This window comes from Vanacampus margaritifer, chromosome 11 (assembly GCF_051991255.1).
Source record: "Vanacampus margaritifer isolate UIUO_Vmar chromosome 11, RoL_Vmar_1.0, whole genome shotgun sequence".
In the NCBI taxonomy this organism is placed as follows: Eukaryota; Metazoa; Chordata; class Actinopteri; order Syngnathiformes; family Syngnathidae; genus Vanacampus; species Vanacampus margaritifer.
The window spans coordinates 20,503,342-20,517,796 of record NC_135442.1 but is presented as its reverse complement, the minus strand read 5'-3'; the positions used below and the strand labels follow the sequence as shown (position 1 = coordinate 20,517,796).

Below are 14,455 nucleotides of genomic sequence, written 5' to 3'. Positions count from 1 at the left end.
GGAATGCTTTGTTAAAAAACTTTAGACGCTATTGAGCCATTGCACAGGAATCTATAAAATATTGATGTTCATGACAGGTCTTTTTTTTTTCTTTCAAATATAAAAGTTTTCGCCAGGCGCTATGTGTGTGCAGTTTGGTGAGTTTTCATTCATGTTTAGTTCCTCAAAAATGCAATTGTTTGCGGAGAAGAATATTAAATAATAAGAATTTCTACAAAAACATTAAGTTGCTGCTCTGGCCCTAAAAATGTGAAAAATATGCCCTCTTGCTATCTGTCCTATCAGTCCATCTCACCAGTGGGGGGCAGCACTGAGCTTTGGCGGCCCCTGCAGGCGCTCTCTCTGCTGCCTCCATCCAAAGGCATCCGCAATCTTTTCCTACTGTCCGACGGCCACCTTCAGAACGCCGATGTCACTTTGCAGCTGCTCAGGGATAATGTTGAGCACAGCCGCCTCTTCATCTGTGGCATCAGGTCAGACAAGGGTCAAGTGGGTTGCAGATTACACTCAAATCACATGATTTGTTTACTACTGGTTTATGGATAAAATACAGGTGCACTTTGGATTGGGGCTGAACTATTTATTGCTTCTTGATCAAAATCACGTGATCATGTGATTGCCAAAACTGGACCATATCCCAGTTGACTGGACAAAAGGTGGCCAATTGTAATTGAACATGAAAGAAAAACATTAAAACAGCTCCTTTTATATTTATCAAGACTAAAGAGATTAGAATTGTGGGTTGTCTATTTCCAGTGGGTTATCTATTGTATTTTTATTTTCAGTTCTACAGCCAATCGGCACATGCTGAGAGCACTTGCCGAGGCAGGGAGCGGAGCCTATGAATTTTTTGATGTTAAAAACAAGCACAAATGGGCAGAGAAGGTGAGGAAAATAAACGTGACACATATTTGTCTTCCGATTTGCCTTTAACATTTGGACTGTTGGCAGTTGCTATGGAAACAAACCTTGAATGTCTCGTGTCCTGTCTCGGTCGCAGGCGGAATGTCAGGTGAGGCGCATGGCGTCTCCCGGCTGCAGTTCTGTGTCAGTGAAGTGGCAACAGTTCAACCCGTCGGCACCCACTCCCGTGCAGGCCCCCAAGCAGCTCCATGCGCTCTTCAACGACTGCCACACGTTGGTCTATGGCTTTGTGCCACACTGCACACAGGTATGACGTAGTTCAGTGATTTGAACATGTTCAGAATCACAATCAACTTTATTGGCCAAGCTTTTTTAAAACAGACAAAACTTTAGTACTACAGCAGACAAGCTACTTTCACTTCATACAAGCCCGCCGGCTGCCTATTTGTGGCCCACTCACTATTCTGGCTCTTTCCGAAATCAGACTAGATTGGTCATTCTCAGAGTAGTAGTATTGCCATAAGCCACAGTGCGCCATTGACGAACCCATGCACTGTGCATTTAAGGCTGGTGGCCCACGAGGTTGGCCCGAATTACAAAATGTGTTTTGGTTTGGTCAGCACATGTCTACCGAGATTTGTCTCCATGCCAATGATACACACAGGAGCATGTTACTGGGTCACTGAGTTCACTGCTACAATTTTTCACTTTCACTGACACTTTGCCAGCTTTTATTATATGAAAATGGAGTGTTGGCTGCCAAAAGAAAAATGTACCGTTAAAGTCACCAGTTCAAAGTGGACTAAAAGATTTTTGTATTTCATTCTCCCTCCCAATTTTGAAACAGCATTATGAAAAGAAGCATAAGGACTTTGAAGAGAAATGTTAAACAAATCTGATATAAGAAACAAAAATGCACATAAATCATCATATCAAGCTGCAAGCATAATTCTTGTGACAGCGTCAAAAAGGGAGTTGCCAAAATGGAAATCACATTTGAACCCCTATAAGAAAACAACAACTTGGAACTACATTTTCCCTCATCTGGTCCCTGGTCACCAGAGCCCCTCTCTGGAGCAAAGTCTGAAAGAGCGCCCCTGGTGGCCGGGCTTGCACCCGCAGCTCCCAAAAAAGTACAGACTTTGATATCTATCCCAACTAATGACTATGGTGTCATCTGCAAACTTCAGAAGTTTGACAGCTGCGTGCGTTGATGTGCAGTCGTTTGTCTTAGAGAAGAGCATCTGAGAAATGACACATTTTTGTGCATGATGGTGCGGTGTGTAGATGAGGTGGTTTCCCCCAGCCTCACCTGCTATCTGCTCCAATGGCAGATGTCGGGTGTAACGCTGAGTTAGGGAAGCTTGTAGGAGAGAAGTTAAGGGATGAACGTGGAGCTGAAACCCACAAACAGGGTCATCATCGCAGAGGAGATGTGTGTTACTGCATCATTGGTCATCCAACTGCAGGGGATCCAGTAGGAGTCCTGTTACACTCTTCAGGTGGCCCAAAACGAGGCATTCAAAGGACTTTCGGACTACAGATGTAAGAGTGACAGGCCTCGAAGTCTTTCAATTCAGAAATTGGAGGTTTCTTGTGGATTTTGACAATAGCAGTTCCAGAGGAAGAAGATCTGAGTGAATACTTGAGCCAGCTGATCAGTGCAGACTTTCAGGCAGGAGGGAGAGACGCCATCAGGGCCAGGAGTCTTTTTTACATATTTCACCCTGACACTCTGTTCATGAATGGTTAAGGCCAGCAGGAAGTCAGAAATGTCATGATGGCTGCCAGAAGTGTGATGAAGGTCATTGGAGGTGAGAATTGGTGTGTGTGGTGTGTGAAAAGGTCCTTTTGAAATCTTCAGTGGAACAGATCTAGGTTATCATCCAGGGCATTGTCATATTCCACTGTAATCACTTGTAGTTGATGATGGCTTTACAGACCAGCTTTGTGTTTTTGCCTGTATGTTTGTATTAAGTGGATTAAACTGACTCAGATGAGCTCAAAGTTTTTTTAGTGTGCTATAGCAGTGGTCTTTCTGTTGGACAGAAGTTTATGGTTGAGGTTTGTTGACTTGCCAAGAATAATAAAGACGGGTGATTTTGTTTCAATCCAATTCAATCAAAGTTTTGTGAGCCTGAGGTGGAATGAAAACAACAGAAAAGGATAAAGGAGAAAACCTCATGTGATGAGTAGAATTGCTTTTAGTTCATAAACAGTGACACTGAATCTGGACTACATTGTTTATTGTGACATCGATCCATAAACCAACCTTTGTTTACGTAGAAGCATATTCCACCACCTTTTGTTTTCCCTCGATCCCCTTGATGAAATTGGAAGCTGGGCAGTTCTGGCATCTGTTCGGGGATGCGTTCACTAAGCCGAGTCTGCTAGTTCGTCCATTTTGTTGGGCACAGAGCATACAACGTCAGTCTATGGAAGCAGTGTTCGATATAATTGCTGTCCAGGTTTGACCAGTACGCCAGTGTGCTTCTCTCTGCGTTGTGTGTGTCTCTGCCAGTCAAGACTCACCCGGCATTTTTTGCTCTTTGCTATCACTGGTACCCTTCTAGGGTGGCATCACCAAACAAAACATACATTCAATTAAAAGGCATAAAGTAAGTTTAGATGCTCATGTAGCTGAGGTAGTACGGCATTTTCAGAAGTCGATTTGGTTTAATTACTGATCTGAGTTTGTTTGCCTGTTGTAGGCCAGCCTGCTCGGAAACCTGAGCGGCCAGGAGCTAAGAACCATGGTGTCCACCAGTGAACTGCAAAAGACGAGGGGCACGGTAAGAGGATGTGACCCTTTGTAAAGTAACATAGGTTGTTATTTTCATGATGATGTGGTTGGTAAATGTGCTATATACAGTTTCTTCACAAGCTGACAGCGAGAGCGCTCATCAGAGACTATGAAGACGGAACTCTGGATTCCAATGAAGCTGAGCATGAGGTATCATACAAATCTACAAACTAATAGGCCAGTCTAAGTGCTCTTTAACTGCGAAGCCACGCTCTTGTAGCTCGTGCAGAATGAGGCTTGTATCTTTCTGAAATGACCAGGGATATCCCTGATAAAGATTCTAAAACCTTTACATACCTTTCAATATTTATGGTGGCAAACCCCCATAGAGGCCCACAGATGCTGGCTTTTGAACTTTGTGCTAAGAATCCAAATTCTTATTCCTAAACAGTTGGAAATGTGGACTCATCAGACCGCATCACACCTTTCCCGTTCGTGTCAATGGTTGTTTTAAAGTGCTTTATAAATAAAGTTGAGTTGAGTATCGTTTAGAGTACCATAGGTGTCAAACTCCGGTCCTCGAGGGCTGTAGTCCTTCAGGTTTTGGAGGTTTCCCTTTTCCAACACAAGCTGATTCCAATCAAGCATATGCAGAGGTTGCTGATGAGCTGGTCATATATCAGCTGTGTTGGTAAACGGAAACATCCAAAACCTGCAGGACTAGGGCCCTCGAGAACCGGAGTTTGACACCTATGGTTTAGATCAGACATGGGCAAACCCCGGCCCGCGGGCCAAATACGGCCCGTAATGCTTTTCAATCCGGCCCGCCGAACTTATCCAATAAGGCTAGAAAAAAATTCAGAATCATTAATTTCATTTTGGCCCTGCACTGCCTGCGTTTCACCAATAGGTAGCGCCAATAGGGCTATTTTATAATAATCATAATAATAATAATACATTTCATTTAAAAACAGCACCTCTCAGAACACCCAAGGTCACTTTACAAAGCATAAAAACACAGCAAAAGTTGAGCTAAAACAATAAAAATGAAGCTATTGGAAAAGCTGTTTTAAATAAGTGGATTTTGCACATTTGAAAAACGCAGTCCTGAGTGCACACTATAAGTAAATCGGGTTGTACATTTATCTGTGTGTGTTTACTGTGCTATGAGGTCCAAATGCTCCTGGTCCGGCCCATCTGTCAAAATTTCAAACCCATTGTGGCCCGCAAGTCAAAAAGTTTGCCCATCCCTGGTTTAGACCATGATGCCGTTTTTTTAAACTCGTTTTTTTTAACTTGTTTTTTTTTAACTCGTTCACTCGCAGCTCCACCCTATATTTTGCATTTCTGTCCAAAAAAAAACTTCTTCTTTTTTTAAACAAATTGTATCTCTGTGTCCTCAGGGGAAAAAAAGCCAGTTGAAGTCCTTTATCATTGACTTAAGCAAAGAGTTCTCTATCCTGTCTCAGTTCACCAGCTTTGTGGCCATTGAAGAAAGGGTTTGTTTTGTTTTTCCTGTCACTTTGACCAGTTCACCTTTCACCTCTCCAATATGTCAAGACAAAAGTCTTTTTGACCTTTCAGAAGCCGGGTCAAGCAGAGGACGACTTCACGGACATCCCCAAGTTGTTGGCGGAAGAAGATGTGGACATGCTCCCCTACATCAACTGGACATCTTCTCAGAGCGACGTAGAAAAAGAGGATATAGACGAAATTTCTGATATTCTTGGCGTATGTTATCATGTGCGCCACACATCTTTTTGGTTGTTGATTTTTCCGACAGTATGTTTGTCTGTTGTTTCGTGCAGGCAATTTGTGGACGAGGCTTATCTCGCAGTGGCGATTATTGCGACATGGTTCGTCTCTCTGCCCCCATTTTCTTCTTTATTTATCATCTGTGTAGTCAAATACCAAATACCTTTTCTTTGTTTTGTTTTGTTTTTCTTTTCACTGACTATTAATCCGTCTAGCACTTCTCAAATATGTCAGGACTAAATATTTTTGAAGCAGAGGATGGCTTCACGGATGATGAAGATGTGGACATTCTCACCGACAGCAACTTGACATCTCCGATGACGGACGCAGAAGAAGAGAAGCAGGATAGGGACACTTTGTGCAGCATGCCTGAGGACGAAGTGTGTCTTGTATATCACATCATCTTGGTTGTTATTTTTACCTAGGGCTGGACGATTAGCCGAAATTTTATTGTGATTTCTATTTTGACTTCTCTCGATCATTACAACGTATTGTTTGAAGAAAAACGATTAATGTGCAGAACGTCGTGGCGCGTTTACAAGTTCCCTACGTTGTGAAAAGACCCTGAATGCACCATGTAGCTTGTATCAAGCTATCAGAATCAGTGTCCCTAAACGTCCTTTAACTATTTAATGACACCCAGCTGGATTTAACGGTAAAACTTAACACACGATAGGTAGAATTACAAACAGTGTGTTTTTAAATATAAAATATGCTTCGTTTTTAAAACATCGCTAGCCTAGCGCTAATGCTAAAGAGCACGGCGGATCCCATTCAAATGCTAATGAAAAGTTAGCATCAACTTCGGGAGTAATAGTCCATCAAATAGTGTATATTCACACACAAATGCTGTGGAAACACAGACTCACAGGTAAGATAACACTGCTCAAACGCACAAATTATCCCCAATTTGTAAAAAACGAGTTATTGGAATAGAATTCAATCTCAACTTCTGTTCTCATAGTAAGTGTGTACAGTACGCCATGGATCCACTGCACCACACTGCCCCTAAGAGGCCAAAATGTGCAGGAATAACCAGTATCTTTTGCAATTACTGTTTTGGTATACAGTATTTAAATTTTACTTTATTTCTCGCTGTCCTTTTAAGTCATATTTAAAGCTGAGTTTAGGGATCAACAGAATTTTATTTTCCTAAAATTCAAGGATATAAATTTATCTAAACTTGTTTTTGTTTTGTTTTTTGTTTGGTCATACCAACACACATGACATAGCACAAAATACAATCCCTGAGGAGGTCTCAGGTTAACCAACTAAGTCCCCAGACGTGAAAATAAATAACATAAGATAAAATAAATATGATTAGAGGGTAAGGTAATGCTTAACTTTGAAAATTAAGAATGAAAATGCAAGAGGTTGAATTTGATATGATATTTGGTTATGTTATACTTGACAAAAAGAATAGTGTTTAAGAATAAAGTGTTCAGCGTGAAGGGATGAATGAGCGTAAGGCTATGATCATAGTTTTGTAGTTGAGTTTTAGTTGAAAAATATATAATTTTTTTAAATGAATGAATAATCGTTTAAATAATCTTGATTTCAATCTCAATCAAAAATAATCGTGATTATTATTTTTCCCATAATCGTCCAGCCCTATTGTTTTCTACAGTACGGTCATCATTATATTGTAAGATCCTTGTGTCTGCTTGTTTTGTGCAGTTTCTCAGTTATGGACTAGGTTCCACTGAAATGTCCCAGTATTGACCCATGGCTCATCTCTCTGCCCTCACAGTTTGATTGTTTTGTTTTGTTTTGTTTTTATAGGGTTCCAGTCTATGGTCATCCCTTACATGGAGAGTAAAGCGCCATACTCTTAGCAGTGAGTTGTGGTCCCCAAGACAGCCCTTATTGGAGCGTGGTGCACAACTTGGAAAGACGGACATTAAAGTTCCCCATTCTCTTGATGTTGGCCGTGGGTTTTCAGCCTCACTTCCTAAAACTCTTGATGCTCCTCCACCTCCACCTCCACCTGATGGTCATCTTTTATTTGACACCCATCCACTTCGATCTTTTTCTCCTCCACTACCACCTCCACCTGGTAGCCCATCATTTGCTCCTCCTCCACCTGCATCTGTTGGCCGTCGACAATCTCGTCCTCTTCCACCATTGCCTACACCTGGCAGCGTACCATACGGTGCTCCTCCTCCTCCAATAGATGTAAACAGCATCTTTGCTTATGGCTCATCACCCCATCAACGACGCTATAAGTGCAAAATGGAGTTTGATTCAGCTAAAGTTCCCCGTTCTTCTCCTGTTCTGTGGGCGTTTTCAAGCTCACGTCGTATAACTCCTCATGCTGCTCCACTTGTTGAAGATCGGAATACAAGCGAACCTCCAGTAATGTTCAGCCCACTACAGACGTGTTTACTTAAACGTCTACACAGTAAACCCGAAGAGGCAGAGGAATTGGTTGATAATGATGAAGAGTTGGCTTTAAATCTATCTTCCAGACAACGTGCCAGACCAGCCCGGCCGCCTATGATTAGTATGGCCAACTCAGCCTCAACCCAGATGCAGGGCACACTTTTTGGAAGTTCAACACGTTCGCTGAGTGAAGCTGCATCCAGTGACGACACTTATGGTAGCCCGCAACTCCCAGCAAAACTGGCACCTGTTTCTATGGGCCACTCTATTGGAGGTACTTGTGATCTGCTACCCACAAAGAGAGTGCTGAAATTTGCACCTTTCAAGGAAGGAAGGAAGAAGAAAACATCCAGATTCCAAGATGAACCTCCAAGACACACAACGACCTTTGGGGGGCCCGATCTGGCAGAAAAGGAAGAAGAGACAAGAGAGGGACAAAAAAGGTATATAAAGAAAAAAAAAGGCAGCTCGTGATTACGAAGATTTTTTGAATGATTGATGAATGGTTTTAATCAAACCTCTCAAGTTTCATGAAAAACCTTCATGAGGGTGTTTGTATGACAAGGAACATAAGCATGTTAGCATTGTTTGTCACATCTCATTATCCTCTCATTGTACTTAAATGCAGTAAACCTCCGCCCTCAGTGTTTCCCCCAGCGCTTTATTAGCATGGCAGCCAGCAACTACTAGAAACGTTTGGTTGAGTTTATTGCTGCTAAGAGGCAAAACCATTTATTAATGGCAAGAATTCACTTATTCTTTCCTCCCATATCCTGTAAATGTTAACATTATGCGCTACAAAATAGGGAAAATAACATTTTACAACAATTTATATTATTATTTATAACAATTTATGCAGAAAGTTAAGAAAGGGCTTCCTCCCACTTTATACTGTTAAAAAACGTATTCACTCCCAGCCATTTTCACTGAAGCAACCCCCTTTTTTACTGGATTTTGACAGATTTTGCAAGGCCCACAAAATATTGTGTTCTTTTGCTATAAAAACATGAAACCTACCAAAACAAAGGGTTAATCGATTTTTCTATCTGTTTCTGTTTTGCAGCAGTTAGCATTAGAATTTAGCTAAGTTTTGACATTATTCACATTCCTGGCAAAAACAATGGCAAAAAGAGCTTGTTGCAACATGGCCCTGGCTGATCTCTTATACTCTGCTTCCACCTGCTGGCCGTTTTATGTAATAACTACCATTCCTTTAAGCCACCTCTTCAGGTCAGATGCTGTATCAAAGCCTTCTGTATGCTCTAGCATAAAAAACTAAACAAAAAAACAAATATCTAAAAATACATTTTGGGGAGCATGGTCATATTTAAAAGAGAACGTATTTATACGTGTTTTTGGAGCAAATTAGTTAAAGGAAGATCGATGCCAAGGATTAAAGATGTGTTTTATAATGTCAGGCTGCTAATCGAATGGCAAATTTGCATTCGCATTTCACATATTTTAAATGTTAAAAATGTAAGCACATTAGTTAAACTTGAAATTGTGTGTATGTTAATTGCATAGTTTAATAATTACATCTTGCAGGTTTGACGAGGCAGTGTATTACCAAAGCATGAACGTGGATAGCTTTGACGCCCACGATTTGAAATGGCCACAGATCTTCCAGATGCAAACTTCGGTAAATCAAAATAATAACGATGTCTGATGCTGCACACCTATTGGTCATCTCATTAGCGCACAATGGCTTGAGATCATTTGCAGCACAAAAACGTTTTAAGCCACGCCCCCGTGAACTAGCTCATTTTGTGTTGCAGGACGGCTCCTGGGAGTTGAGTGCACAACTGGGAAAGTGCATCAACATTGATCTTGACATCTTTACCATGTTCCTTGAATGTAAAGGCATCCGCTCCCTCGGTGAGATCCACTTCCTCCCCGACGATTTACTCAAAATAACGTGATAGAATACTGTCTTTACATTATTTATTGCAATGTTTTACCAATAGTGTACATATTACAAAATGAATAGTGCACACCGTGTTCTATTATTCCGATTTTGTTCATTTGCCTCGTATTTTATTGGTCAACACCAACATAATATTTTTGGGGTTTTGCTAAATTACTCAAAAGCAGTGTTCCAAATGGCTACACACAACAGTAAACATAAAATAAAATAGAATGTGAAGGGATGGGGGGGTATTTCTCTCAATAAACAAATGCTATTTTGACCAAAAAATGTTGATCAAGTGAGAGCTCCTTAACACCTGTATGATTCTTGCATCCTATGAACTTGTAAGTCTATGGAATCTGTGCCTGTATCTTATTTTTGTCTCTCCAACTACCGGTCTGCGGTCCATTTCGTACTGGGCCGCACAGACAGGGAAAAATGAAAATAAAAATCCCCAGGATCTGAAACGAGGCAAATACTAAAAGTGAAACAAAATCAACTGATTAATACAGTTTTAAAAATAATTAAAATCAATTTAACAAATTAGACAATGAAAAATACAACAGTATGACAGTTATCAAACATTTCAGTATTCAAGCATCCTACTGAAAATATTAAATAACTGTGTATTCAGAACTAAACTATATTTTTACTTCATACATTTCACTTAACAAACAACCAATTAGTTTCCTTTTTTGTATAGGCTAAAAAACATTTGACTAAAAAGAAGAGCTTTAACAACCTTTGTGCAACTTCACTTGAGTAGCTTAGCATGCAACACAGTAATACAGTAGATTCATGGCTGTGCTTTTATTAGCTTAGACAAGCTAACTAGCAATAAGGCAAAGATTCGTTATACTAGAATGATATTTGGAAGTGTTCAAACTTCAGAGTAACTCTACTGAAGACACCCAGAGAAGAAACAATTGAAGTAGCAAACTATATTAAATTTAATGAACGTTCTCATTAATTCTAGTAAAAGTGTTATATGATTTACTTGTGTGAATGCTGGAAGCACCAGTCTGATACTGTTCAGTGGCGCAGTTGGTAAAGTGCATTGTCCAGTAACCAGGTGGTCGCGGGTTTGAGTCCTTGCACCACATTTTAGTACAGTCGATGGTTCAATACCAACTGGCTATCATATCAGGAAATACATTATAATTTCACTAAAATGATTAAATGCATGTTAGCTTTCAGCTTCAGATGGCCCTTTTCAAAATAAATACGGCATTAGCCATCAATTTGAACAAGTCAAGATTGTTCAGTGCTTAGAGCAATTGCCTCCCACCACGGAGAATCTGGGTTCAAACCCCACTTGGACCACATTTTAGTACATTTGATGGTTCGATACCAACTGACAATCATATCAGGAAATGGATTATAATTTCTCTGAAATGAGGAAATCCCACTTTAGACAAATTGCAGTTCATTTATATCCATTTGTCATTTAACTACAATTAAAAATGTGTCGTTTTTACTTGATTTATCTTTCAATTTCTTTCATAATCATTCAGCTTCCAGCATTCCTACGCAATTTCTGCAGAAATTGTACTTAGTCTAGTTAGATAATGATTATCTTCACATGGGCTCACCACCTGTGAGACAGGCCATCAGGGTTGAGTGCGATATGAGCTGGGCGGCAGCTGAAGGTCGAGCAGAAACATGCGGTGTTCCGTTATTGGACTTACTCGCCTTGTAGTATGGGCAGTATAAGACCCGGTGTAAGCGTAACGAAGACTGTCATCTACTGGTGAGAGGTGAAAATCTAACTTATAACTACAGTTGACCCCTGCAGGTTTGCAGTTCGGCACCCGCAGATTTGCAGAATCGTGTGGTTTATATATATATATTTATTTATTTTTTTTACCTGGATTTTTTCCTTCCATTTCTGAATGTTAACTCTTTCACTGCCAGACATTTTCAGAAACGGGTTGTCCCCAGTGCCAGCCGATTTAAGCATTTTGACTGATCTTTTAAGGTCCACAGAAAATGTTGTGTTTGGACTATGGAAACACACATACTACCAAATGAAAGATTGGACTCTCATCTTTCATCAGAAAAAAAAGTTTGTTTCTACCTTATTCTCTTCAGTAATCAACAATAGAAAATGGTTACTTTCACCGAAATTCTCTGTTTTGAAACAAAAAGCGGAGAAAAAGAGCTTTTTGTGAAACGATGTTATTTCATGCACTCTAGTGAATTGTACACTTCTTTTTGTCCATGAATGATGCCACAAACACCTAAATAGTGCTTTACTTCTGTAAAACGCTTTCACCAACAATGAAAAAGTGTTTTTAGTTTGCAAAATACATTTATTTCCATTCAACAGTGTAACAATTTGACAAAACAATTTCGCAAACTATTTACAAATGTGTGCAACTGTGGTACTACTTACAATTATGTGGATGTTTCAAATACAGTTTTTCTTTTTATAACGCTCCCCTGTGTGCAAGGAGAGGGAGCAGGACTTGCACAACAGATTTTACTTTCACTTTGTCCGTTTCGCGTGCAGACGTTACACTTTCTTGACGGCCTTTTTTTCCGGGGAATAAATATAATAATAATAAATATAACTCCGATGAATATGCATTGGACTCGGGGCGCTCTTCGTCGTCCGATTGAACGTCCGCCTGTGCAGAAGAGCTCGGTTGTGCTCCGTGTTTTCCGGTGTCAGCATCGCTAGCCCGTGAGCCTTTATAACATCGTCATAGCCGCCGCGTCAGCGCTTCCAACCTCGGAGTCACCATCATCATCATCGATGATGATCATCGTCGTCATCAATGTGCTCTTTAGCGTTGGTCGATGCTCCCAACTGTGAGCTGCTTGCCCGGTCGCCATTGTCCGCCTCCTCCTCGGCCATCTAGCTCGCTTAACGTATTCTACTGCCGCGTCAATGCTTCCAACCACGGAGTCACCATCATCATCGATGATGATCATCGTCGTCATCAATGTGCTCTTTATCATTGGTCGATGTCTTTGAAAAAAACGGCTCGACCGTGAGCTGCTTCCAAGCGGTCGCCATTATGGCTTCTTCAGCCATGGTCCCCTCAACACTCTAGACCCGCCTCACGTCTTCTGCTGACGCCTACCCAATCTTGTCAAAAGAGAGTCATTGCTGCCCTCTAGGGGCCAAAAATAGTCATTAGGCTCACTAGACCTGCTCAAAACTTTCAACACAGCTCGGCAAAGCTTCCCTCCACCCGTTTCAAAAAAATATATACTAATTGGATGACGTCTTTTAACGTCAATGGCGGCCCTCCGTAGGTTTTTACTTGACGTCTTTTAACGTCAGTGGCAGTGAAAGAGTTAATCAGCATTTCTTAAAGAATTTGAGAATTTGTTTCAAAAATAAAAATAATTTATCCCATGTTTTTAAAATGATGTTTCATCCTTTGTATGACCTCATGTTTTGTTGTTTTCTCTGCTTGTGTTGTGATAAAGGCGTAAAAGCCCGTGCTGACATTCTGAGGCTCCTGGCGACTCTTTTGGTCCTGCAGCTAATGCGGTTGGAGAAGCTTCCAGAAGGCGCATTGCTGCGCACGCTCTTCTGTCTGGAGGATGCTCCCGTCAGGTGAAGCTCACCCTGTGATCATCACAAATACAGTACAATACAGCTTGCTATTCCCATTGGAGCTTTCCCTCAGCTCAATCAACAAGCGGGTCATTTGCTAGAACCTCTCAGCCCAGTTCTGTAACATCACCTTGAAATGTTATTTAAAAGCGGTGCGACATGGAGTATGTCTTTTACACCCATTGTGTTTTTTTGTCGTGGTTTGGCGCAAAACAGGCCGGCCCGCTGGCTGATGGTTAAGAAGGCGGTTGATTGGGTCCGTCGGGCGGACCGGCAGTACCCGTGCATCTGCAGCCGCCTGGAGTTCGGTTTCACGTGGGAGTCGGCCACCCGCCAACTGTTGGGCTACGACCGCCTCTCCGACTTCTCGCCTCTTGCCGGCCTGGAGCTGAGGAGGAACATGTGCGCCACCCTCGCCCCTATGGTTGTCCACTGATTATTACTTTGACACTTTTTAAAATATTTAGCACCTGTTGTCATGATCTCACTCACGCTGTTCTCCAAATAAGATGCTGAGTGTGCTTGCTTAAAGTTGTCAATGCAGGTTGAAGTTTATTATAAAAAATTTTTTTTTAAAAAAGATACATAGAATCAAAGAGAATTAAAAGAATTTTGGTGCATTTTTAAGCACCAAAATATTCCACTGACTAGCCATATAATTTCATCTAGCATTTCTTTTTTTTCGGGGGGAGGGGGGTGGGGGTAGTTGGATGTGAGTTTTTTGTTTTCCTGTTATTTCCTCCACCTTATATAGCACCAAATATTATGAGAATATAATGATTTTTTTAATGGATCAATATCTTGGTAAAAATATTGGAAATTCAGAAACAGAAAATTGACAGATTATAGCATGAATTATTGAGGGCTCATTTGAGGGTTAAAGCTGATTTCATACTGATTTTATACACTGTTTTTCTTTTTTTTTTGCTGCAAGAGATAATAAAAGCAAAAAATAGACAATCCTTTTCTCTGTCATAATTGTTTCAGAAGTTCTGCCTGCTTAGGACAAAAGCATTTTTGTTCCGCAGTGGATCAAAATGAAACTTCACATTCTGTATATTATCACTGTTTAAGAGAAATCCTTTAATCAAATGTGCTAACTCTTATGGGTTGTCCGTATTTTGTTATGGAAATTACTGAAAGCTGCCGCGTCTTGGCCATAGCATGAATATTCGAGATATTTTAAAAAGCCAATAGCTCCGGTAACATAATACGTCAATGTTCATCCATGAGC

The 14,455-nt window shown here is 40.8% G+C and overlaps 1 protein-coding gene across 6 annotated transcripts in view; it reads left to right on the top strand.

Annotated features, from left to right (window-relative positions):
* Positions 1–14,181, top strand: part of LOC144060326 (protein mono-ADP-ribosyltransferase PARP4-like) — a 54,591-nt gene extending 40,410 nt beyond the window's left edge. For 4 of the 6 annotated variants that reach the window (XM_077579746.1, XM_077579745.1, XM_077579747.1 and 1 more), the window contains 14 exons: positions 286–473; positions 786–885; positions 1,001–1,171; positions 3,576–3,656; positions 3,737–3,817; positions 5,011–5,106; positions 5,192–5,338; positions 5,416–5,463; positions 5,578–5,742; positions 7,145–8,187; positions 9,290–9,383; positions 9,520–9,619; positions 13,092–13,221; positions 13,438–14,181. In XM_077579746.1, coding sequence (XP_077435872.1) covers positions 286–473; positions 786–885; positions 1,001–1,171; positions 3,576–3,656; positions 3,737–3,817; positions 5,011–5,106; positions 5,192–5,338; positions 5,416–5,463; positions 5,578–5,742; positions 7,145–8,187; positions 9,290–9,383; positions 9,520–9,619; positions 13,092–13,221; positions 13,438–13,657 — 2,664 coding nt within the window. In that variant the 3' untranslated portion in view covers positions 13,658–14,181. The remainder of the gene's footprint in view (positions 1–285; positions 474–785; positions 886–1,000; positions 1,172–3,575; positions 3,657–3,736; positions 3,818–5,010; positions 5,107–5,191; positions 5,339–5,415; positions 5,464–5,577; positions 5,743–7,144; positions 8,188–9,289; positions 9,384–9,519; positions 9,620–13,091; positions 13,222–13,437) is intronic. The other 2 variants (XM_077579748.1, XR_013295900.1) reach the window with 2 other exon arrangements.
* Positions 14,182–14,455: the final 274 nt, after the last annotated feature.